The sequence below is a fragment of the Branchiostoma lanceolatum genome, chromosome 1 (assembly GCF_035083965.1).
Source record: "Branchiostoma lanceolatum isolate klBraLanc5 chromosome 1, klBraLanc5.hap2, whole genome shotgun sequence".
Classification (NCBI taxonomy): Eukaryota; Metazoa; Chordata; class Leptocardii; order Amphioxiformes; family Branchiostomatidae; genus Branchiostoma; species Branchiostoma lanceolatum.
Genome location: NC_089722.1, coordinates 42,170,510 through 42,180,260, shown reverse-complemented (window position 1 = coordinate 42,180,260; position 9,751 = coordinate 42,170,510). Strand labels below are relative to the sequence as shown.

The 9,751-nt window shown below is 43.9% G+C and overlaps 1 protein-coding gene across 1 annotated transcript; it reads left to right on the top strand.

The window, feature by feature from the left end:
• Nucleotides 1-62: 62 nt before the first annotated feature.
• Nucleotides 63-9,529, top strand: LOC136423837 (inactive ADP-ribosyltransferase arh2-like). Its single transcript, XM_066412191.1, has 7 exons — nucleotides 63-287; nucleotides 1,349-1,547; nucleotides 4,013-4,177; nucleotides 5,240-5,365; nucleotides 6,190-6,418; nucleotides 6,777-6,952; nucleotides 7,641-9,529. Exons 1-7 carry the CDS (start codon nucleotides 252-254, stop codon nucleotides 7,790-7,792), a joined length of 1,083 nt encoding a protein of 360 aa, XP_066268288.1. The 5' UTR covers nucleotides 63-251; the 3' UTR covers nucleotides 7,793-9,529.
• The last annotated feature ends 222 nt before the right edge of the window (nucleotides 9,530-9,751 follow it).

The following is a 9,751-nucleotide window of genomic DNA, read 5'->3' as shown; positions in this document are numbered from 1 at the left end:
ATCAAAAACCTCCCCCCTGTGCAGTGGTATCTCCCATTGTGCATCCCTGCAGCTGGAATGGTCCCGCCCTGTATGACCCCGCCCCTTGACCCCACAGGCATGTAGTCACGATCGGACCGCGGCCAGGCTAAAATTACTTCGTCTGCAACGCAACAGGGGAAGGAACTCTTTAGGAACTGTGCACGGTCTTCTAAAGGTCAAGACACACCGTGTTGTGAAGGTCAAGGCGCCTGTCAAGTTCGGCCGTTGCCATGGCTTCTGAGACAGACTCGCTGGAGAGGTATAAGGTACGTTCATGATCAAGGTCGTACGTCAAATGTAACGGGTTCATATTACAAAAACACAGATCCATGAAAGTTTGTCCCAGTATGTAGGGAAAAGGGTTTATGGATAAGGCTGGGCTGTCTACCAGGCCAGGCTTTCCTATTTAACTTAGGCTACACTCCCTGGGACCCAAGGGTATGCATGGGGCTTTCCCTCTAATAAAATTTCCTTTCTGAAAAGCTTCATAGCAGCCCCCTTCACAACTGCAGTTTCTTAGCTAGTATTTCTCTTCTCCAGGCATCCATGGTCCTAAGGTCATAGGAACCTGGGGATATAGGAGTACTACACAAGTCTGGAGTGAACAGACACCAGGCACTAGCACACCTAGCAGTTTCCTTCCAAACTGCAGTGTCCTGTTTTATTTCCTATGCAGGCCGCCATGATCCTGAGTGGATTAGGGACGCCCTGGGCTATAAGAACCAGGAGTGGGAGTACTGCAAGTCTGGGCCAGAGATTCACACCTAGCAGCTACCTCCTGAACTGCAGTTTCCTAATTTTTTTTTTACTTTCCATGCAGGCCTCCATGATTCTGAGTGGAGTAGGGGACGCCCTAGGTTATAAGAACCAGGAATGGGAGTACTGCAAGTCTGGGGGGACAGACACCTAGCACTCAGCACACCTAGCAGCTCCCTCACCAACTGCAGTTTCCTAACTGTTTCTATAGTCATCTAGCTAGGATAACTAAATATTTCTGTTTTGCAGGCCTCCATGGTATTGAGTGGTGTAGGTGATGCTCTAGGCTATAAGAACCAGGGGTGGGCGTACTGCAAGTCCGGGTGCAGAGGCACACCTGGTGGCTCCCTCCAAAACTGCAGTTTGCTGTTTTCATTTCTGGTGTAGCCTAACCTAACTGAGTATTTCTATTCCCTAGGCCTGTATGATCCTAAGTGGTGTAGGCGACGCTCTCGGTTATAAGAACCAGGAATGGGAATACTGCACGTCTGTTGGGGACATACACCTAGCACTAGCACACCTAGCAGCTCCCTCCTAAACTACAGTTTCCTTTTCTTATTTTTCCATGCAGGCCTGCATGATCCTAAGTGGTGTAGGCGATGCTCTAGGTTATAAGAACCAGGAGTGGGAATACTGCAAGTCTGGGCCGGAAATACACAAACAGCTGGCGGAGCTTGGCGGTCTGAGTAACATCACTGTGGAGTTGCCAGGCTGGCCGGTTAGCGACGATACCATCATGCACCTGGCCACGGCGGAGGCACTGGTCATAGGTAAGGGATAACACACCTGAGCACACCTGTCCAAAAGGTAAGTCTTCACACCTGGGCAGACTGAGTAACATTACAATAGAGTTACCAGGATGGCTGGTTAGTGACGATACTGTCATGCACCTGGCTACGGCGGAGGCACTGGTTATAGTTAAGGGATAACACACATGTCCACACCTGGTCACACCTGTCCAAAAGGTAAGTCTTCACACCTGGGCAGGCTGAGTAACATCACTGTGGAGCTGCCTGAATGGCCGGTTAGCGACGATACTGTGATCATGCACCTGGCTACGGCCGAGGCACTGGTTATAGGTAAGCCTGGTCATACCTGTCTGTACCTGGCCACACACTTGGTTATAGATAAAGCTTTGCACTCACCTGCCCACACCTTGTCATACTAGTAGGTAAGGCTTCATAACATGTACACCTGTCACAGGTAAGGCTTCATGCACCCGATCATAGGTAAAATTGAAGATAATGCTATTGAAATAACCTTGGGGCTTCTTCATTGGACAGTCTTGAAAATACTTAAGGCCACGCCAATTCAATCTGTTGGTTCTTGGACTTAAAAGATGTATGCTTAAACGCACGATTGACAAGAGTCTGATCATGCGGGGCATGCAGTTTCAGCGTTCAGCAAGTGAATATACTATTAGGCAGTTTCAAGTTTTCAGTTTCTGGACGTAAAACTTGAAAGCCAAGTTACATTTTGCTCCCTGAAACCACTGAGTGCCTGACTCTGAAAACAAAGGAAATGGATTGGTGTTGTTTCTGTAGCTGTAGCTCAATAAGTACACTACCTGTATACTAGTACCCACTTACAAGCCCAATACTCAGGGTATGTTTTGATGTCGAAAAGCCAGGCGACAGATTCATCCACTTTCTTCCTTCAGTGACAATTTTCTGAGTCCGGTAATACCCCCCATGCATAACTACTAAAAGTAATAGTATGTTTATCTCTGTGTTTGCTCAGAAATACTCAGTTACAGAGTTTTGTGTAAATAGTTACAAGTAAACACCAAGAAAAAACAGGTCTGAAGTGTTTGTGACTGTTATAAGATACTCCAGAGCAAGACACACACTCCAGACGAGACTCGCATGTCTAAGATTCCTCAGACCATCTTAGGGCACAGGCACACGTCTTATCACCGATGTCTTCATATCTATCAAAGCCACACTAGTGCAAACTGTACTCAAATCTTCCACTTCTTTGATCTTTTGGCAGAAAAGGATTTCAGCTATGAGATAAACACAAAGAATGGCTGGGTCATGTCAGATAGCAGGGAGAAATATTCCAGCTTTGTCAAGGAGTTATACTCCGAGCTGAAGTACTACGGAGAAGTTCCTCTAGATCTGCTGCTGAACCTCCAGGCTACAAAATAGTAGTTTACCTTCTTGATTCTCAGACATTCTTAGTAAAAATCCATAAAGAGGACAATATGAAAACACAGGGGAGGAAAACTTGAATCTTGACTCAAATAGTCACAGTGTGTAACAGTACTTAAAACACAGACTTTCTTCTCAGACTCTATTCCATGTTAATCTTCCACAATTGCAGTTCATGATCAGCATTGAATGTTCAACATTCCATAGTGGGGAAATTTTGGCAGCTCCATGTACATATCATGTTCAGTAGGAAGTGCGTAAGTTGTTATGCCTTGACTGGAAAGTCTGTCTATGTGATGTATGCAGGAATGTGATTGTTCCAGACAGCTGGGCGGTAGGGTCATAGACAGACTTTCCAGTCAAGGCATAACAACTTACGCACTTTTTACTGAATAAAATATGTACATGGAGCTGCCAAAATTTCCCCACTATGGAGTACTAGTTGTTGGTTCTCGCATCTTGAACATTCAATGCTGCTCGTGAACTGGAAGATTAACATGGGAATAGAGTCTGAGAAGAAAGTCTGTGTTCTAAGTACTGTTACACACTGTGACTATTTGAGTGAAGATTCAAGTTTCCCTCCCCTGTGTTTTCATATTGTCCTCTTAATGGATTTTTACTTTAAAAATGTCAAACAAGATTAGTTAAACTACTATTTTGCAGTCTGGGGGTTCAGCAGCAGAGGAACTTCTCAGAACTTCAGCTGAGTATAACTCCTTGACAAAGCTGGAATATTTCTCCCTGAAATATTCCAGCTTTGTCAATGGAATATTTCTATCTGACATGACCCAGCCATTGCATGTACTTTCAGGTCTTATTTTGTGGTAGGAAGGAGAAGGTTTTTGCGCTGTTTGAAGTTCGCAGTTGAAACAAATTAGCTTTCTCAAATGAATTACAAAACATGGATGACTTCATGGTAAGATTTCACTACTGCATGTCACTAATCCATGAACATTGATTCAATTAGATTTGAAAGATTTAATGTTACAGTTATTGTATATACAACTGTGAATTGGTTTGCACTCTTGAAGATTGTTGAATGATATAATGCTCCTGAAAGGTCTCTTCTGATTTCTTGGCAGACTCTAATAAGAAGGACGACATCTACCGCGAGCTGTGCAGGAATTACGTGGCCTGCATGGATGACATGAAGGGGAGGAAGCCGGGACCCACCTCCATCTTGGGCTGCAAGCAGATGAGCCCAGACAACCCCCTCAACGGCTGGCACATCCCCTTCAACCCTACTGGTGCGTGTACATGTGTTAGTGTGAAGGTAGATGTGAAGGTGGGGCTTGTATAAAATTCCCTTTACCCACTGGTTTGTGTGTTAGTGTGAAGGTAGATATGGTTAGTGTTAGTGTGAAGGTGGGATTTGTCTAAAGGTGCAGTCAGCGGCTGGCATATCCCCTTCAACCCAAGTTGAAGTTCGTGTGTTAGTGTGAAGGTAGATATGGTTAATGTTAGTGTGAAGGCGGGGCTTGTGTAAAGGTGCCGTCAACGGCTAGCACATCACTTCAACCCTACTGGTGCGTGTGTTAGTGTGAAGGTACATGTAGATGTGGTTAGTGTTAGTGTGAAGGTGGGGAGGTGCGTTTGAACTTTTTAAGTAGCGTGCGTAGTCCAGTGGTCAGCGATCTTGCCTCTGGAACTAGAAGCCCCGGGTTCGATCCTGGCTGTGTCGCTCACCCGAAATGCACGCTACTGGAAGATCCACTGTTCATTGTGCTTGTCAAAAAGAGCTGGGGAATTTCCCCGGTACAATGAACCTGTACTAAATACTGTACATAGCATCTGCCTTCTCTAGATCTGTCACAACTAGTGGAAGATTATTAGTGCATCTGTTCATTGAGTTCATTTGAGCTAAACTGGTTCGAGATCACTTGTTTACTTTACTTTACTTTTTAAGATGTAACAAGTGTAAGGGACAGTGGCGCAAGCTGTGCATTTGGGGATGTACAGGATGTACATTATTACATGACAATTATTATTGAAAATGGCCCCTTTTTGTCTCAATTTCTTTCTAAAATCAAAGGTTGCTAAGAAACTCTTGTGAGTTTTACCTAATATTTTGGTCGCATGATGTTATATTCTGTGTTTTTCAAGACTTAGAGTTAGACTAAATGAATTATTTTTGGACCGATATGAATCATGTGTATTAAAGCCAAGGCCAGTACATGTAAAAGGCCCCTTGCTTCTCTCAGTGAGGTTCCTCCATACAGCACGATCCCGAGCCCAAACCTTCTGCTATGGGAAATGGGAAATACAGACTGTCATCAGGATCATGTGCATCCATATGTTGTGTTCTACAGGTACGGGGTGCGGAGCGGCCATGAGGGCCATGTGTATCGGGTTACGCTGCCCCCGCCCGGACCAGCTGGACGATCTGATAGCCTTCAGCGTGGAGAGCGGGAGGATGACCCACCATAACCCACACGGTCAGTTAACTAACCCACGATAACCCACACGGTCAGTTAACTAACCCACGATAACCCACCATAACCCACTCTGTCAGTTAACTAACTCACCATAACCCACACAGGTAACCCACCATAAACCACATGGTTTGTTTAACTAACCCAAAATAACCCACATGGTTCTTCAACCCCAAAATAATCCACACACTCAGGTAATCCACCATAATCCACATGGTTCAAGTTAACTTAACCACGATAACTCACATGGTTAGACAACTACCATAACCCACACCATTAGCTAACTAACCTACCACAACCCACACAGTCAATTAGCCACCATAACACGGTTAGTTAACCTTTAACCCACCACAGCCCTGTCAGATCAGATTTGATCAGACACGAATCAGACTGTGTTTTATGCTTTTGTCAGAAGTAATGTTTCATGACTGCCAATATGACAATTCCCCTGCCGATATTTCCCCTTGAAATGTGGCAATTGAAAACATCACCAAATTTGCTCAATTTGTCATTCATGCACTAAATGTGCATCACACATAAGTCAAAGTAATTGAAACATTCAGAAAGTTTGAGTGTTAAGGCTGCATATTTTAAAAACTTTGATAAGTAACTTACAAGGACTTGATATACATGTATGCATAAGTGTGACAGGGCCGCTTTGTGAACTTTTGTGTACATGTTTATCCCAGGTTACTGCGGTGCCCTGGCTTCTGCACTCTTGAAGTTTGTATCGTACGCGGTCCAGAACAAGCCGCTTCGGGAGTGGGGGAAGGGTTAGGGTGCAGATTGTGTCTGTGTGTGTAAACAACCCTGTTTCTTTATCCCAGGCTACTGTGGCGCCCTTGCATCTGCGCTGTTCGTATCATACGCCGTTCAAAACAAGCCGCTTCGGGAGTGGGGAAAAGGTCTGCTGGACACGTTGCCACTGGCGCTCAAGTACGTGAAGAAGCAAATCCGTAGCGCGGCGGATAACGACGACGCCTGGTTCTACTTTCCCGCGAAATGGGAGGAGTACCTCGAAGAGAGAGAGCTTCTGGACGGCACGTCCGACCCAAAGTAAGGATAAGGAGGACAGGAATAGTACCCCTTGCCTGTTGTCTAATGTAGCATTAATGCCAGAAATACATATGCAGCACTAATGCTTGGTTAGTGCACACTGCCATGGTAATTTCATGGTAATTATAGGAGTACCTGGAGGAGAGAGAGCTTCTGGACGGCACGTCAGACCCAAAGTGAGTTACAGTACAAAAATAGATAGATAAACATTGTGTGCTTTTCCAGGTGGCCACCCAACTTTCATTTATGAAACCTTTGATCGATGGTCTGCAGGAATGGCATAGTTTTGTATAACAATACATGTAGTTCAATTACAGTACAGTATGATACCAGCTCAAATAAACGTTTTTTTTCCCAGGTGGCCAGAAAACTATGACGACCCCGCGGTGCGAGACAAGATCTACAAGGACGACATCAGCAGTGATGGCTGGCCCGGTCGGCGCGGACACGACGCCCCGATGATCGCTTACGACGCGCTGCTGGCTGCCGGAGACAACTGGGAGGACCTGTGCAGTCGGGCAATGTTCCATGGAGGTACGGTACAGTTATAGCACAGTTATAGTACAGTTATAGTACAGTAAGCTATTATAATAGCTATGGTACAAAAACAATACTGCTGTTCTGTGTTGCTAAGTTACATCAATCTTGCTGTTCTGTGTTGCTAAGTAACAGCAATCCTGTTCTGTGTTGCTAAGTTACATCAATCTTGCTGTTCTGTGTTGCTAAGTAACAGCAATCCTGTTCTGTGTTGCTAAGTAACAGCAATCCTGCTATTCTTTATTGCTAAGTAACAGCAGTCCTGCTGTTCTGTGTTGCTAAGTAAAAGCAATCCTGCTGTTCTGTGTTGCTAAGTAACAGCAATCCTGCTATTCTTTATTGCTAAGTAAAAGCAATCCTGCTGTTCTGTTTTGCTAAGAGCAATCCTGCTGTTCTGTGTTGCTAAGTAACAGCAATCCTACTGTTCTGTGTTGCTAAGTAAAATCAATCTTGCTGTTCTGTGTTGCTAAGTAACAGCAATCCTGTTCTTTATCGCTAAGTAACAGCAATCCTGCTATTCTGTTTTGCTAAGTAACAGCAATCCTACTGTTCTGTGTTGCTAAGTCACAGCAATCCTGCTATTCTGTGTTGCTATTGGTAATCGTGCTGTTCTGTGTTGCTATTAGTAATCCTGCTATTCTAAATTGCTATAAGTACCAGTAACACTGCCGTTCACTGTTGCCAGGCGACAGTGACTCTACCGGCGTGATTGCGGCGGCGTGTTTCGGAGTTCTGTACGGTTACAAGGGCGTGCCGGCGTGTAACTACGAGAAGCTGGAGTACAGGGCCAGGCTGGTTATACTGGGAGAACAACTCTACCACAAGAGCCACCCTTAGACCTTCCCCTGCAACCCCACCTCGTAACCAAGACAAATTTGGTGCCACACTGGCTACCTTACCATGCTGAAGGTTAACTTTTAGCGAACTAAGGTAGCCGTTTGGCACCCAATTCCCTATTGGTTACAGAGTTAAGCAGCAGGGAGAAGGTTGACCACTCCCCTGCAACCCATCAACAAAACAGATTCGGTGCCAAATTGGCTACCTTAGCAGTTTGAGGGTTAAATTTGTTGTAAAAGGTTAACCTTTAGCACAGTGAAGTAGTCGTTTGGCCCCCAATTCCCTATTGGTTACAAAGTTAGGCAGTAGGGAGAGGGTTAACCTGCAACCCATCAACAAAACAGATTCGGTGCCAAATTGGCTACCTTAGCAGTTTGAGGGTTAAATTTGTTGTAAAAAGGTTAACCTTTAGCACACTGAAGTAGCCGTTTGGCAGCCAATTCCCTACTGGTTAGAGTTAGGCAGCAGGGAGAAGGTTAACCTCCCCCCTGCAACCCATCAACAAAACAGATTTGGTGCCAAATTGGCTACCTTAGAAGTTTGAGGGTTAAATTTGTTGTAGAAGGTTAACCTTTAGCACACTGAAGTAGTCGTTTGGCCCCCAATTCCCTACTGGTTAGAGTTAGGCAGCAGGGAGAAGGTTAACCTCCCCCTACAACCCATCAACAAAACAGATATGGTGCCAAATTGGCTACCTTAGCAGTTTGAGGGTTAAATTTGTTGTAAAAAGGTTAACCTTTAGCACACTCAAGTAGCCGTTTGGCACCCAATTCCCTATAGTATATTGGTTTGAGTTTTATTAGGCAGCAGGGAGAAGGTTAACCTTTCCCATGCTATCTCTTCTCATAACCACTACAGATTTGGAGCCAAATGGCTGTCTTAACAGGCTGGAGGGTTAACCTTTTTACAACATGTACAGTCAAACCTGCCCAAGAAGACCACTCAGGGGACTGCTAAAATCAGCCAGGTGGTCACTATAGATAGGATTCTTCATGCTAAATGTGTCAAGAGGGAAAATCATCTAAAGGACCACCCATATTGACTATGGTCCTTGAATTGAGGTGCTCACTTGTATGCAGGTTCGACTGTACAATACACATCATGCACTTGTTAGAACAGTCTTCCACTAGTACTAGTGTCCATGTTCATGGCACATTAAATCAGCAATTATTTGAATGTTGCATGTAATGGAGAAAAAAGCTAGAAGCAGTTCTAGCTTGAAAGTTCATTATTATTGTGTTGGAAAAAAATTATTGTTGACTAGCAGCAGTTTTGGTCCGCTAAGGAACGTTTTGGTGAATTTCTGAAATTCATTACTTGACAAATCTTACAGCATGCAATGACTCAGAAGTACAAAGCCAGATTGTTTGAATATAAGTCTAAGAAAAGCTAATTTAAGGCAGCTCAAAGTATTTGTCATATCTTCATATTTTGCTATAATTGAACATTTTCATGAAAATGTAAATGTATGTTGCAGCTCCAAAATGTCTGATTTCTGTCAGACTCTTTATAATGTGTACATTGTAATGTATGTTTTGAAAATTATTGTGCCAATTTTAGAGTTAAGCATTGGCATTGCCAAGTGTTTACTAAGTATGGTGTTGGATTTCTAAAAATGCAATGTCATGATTTTTTTGCTTATGAAGGTATTGTGTTTGTTTTAGCAGATGTAAGCGAAATCAATATTTCATGCTTTTATAGAAATCATATCTTTTGAGATAAACATATTTCACAAAAGTCGTGGCTTGTGTCTTGCTTCCTGTTGTTACAGTAGTCCTGAAGATCGATAGACATCCAGCATTATGTAATGCATAATGGATTCAAGCAACTGGATAAATTCTCTGTTAAGAGTCAGGTGTTTCAAAAAGAGCATCCAAATCATCTTTCATTCTTCATCATCATTGGTCGGCTGCTACGCAGGTGACTGTAAGCTAGTTTCCAGTTCTTTTTATCAGCTGC

Coding starts and splice junctions, on each gene's coding strand:
- LOC136423837 (XM_066412191.1), top strand. CDS start 252: ATGGCTTCTGAGACAGACTCGCTGGAGAGGTATAAG. Junction 288..1,348: donor ACTCGCTGGAGAGGTATAAG/GTACGTTCATGA, acceptor TTTTCCATGCAG/GCCTGCATGATCCTAAGTGG. Junction 1,548..4,012: donor GGCGGAGGCACTGGTCATAG/GTAAGGGATAAC, acceptor ATTTCTTGGCAG/ACTCTAATAAGAAGGACGAC.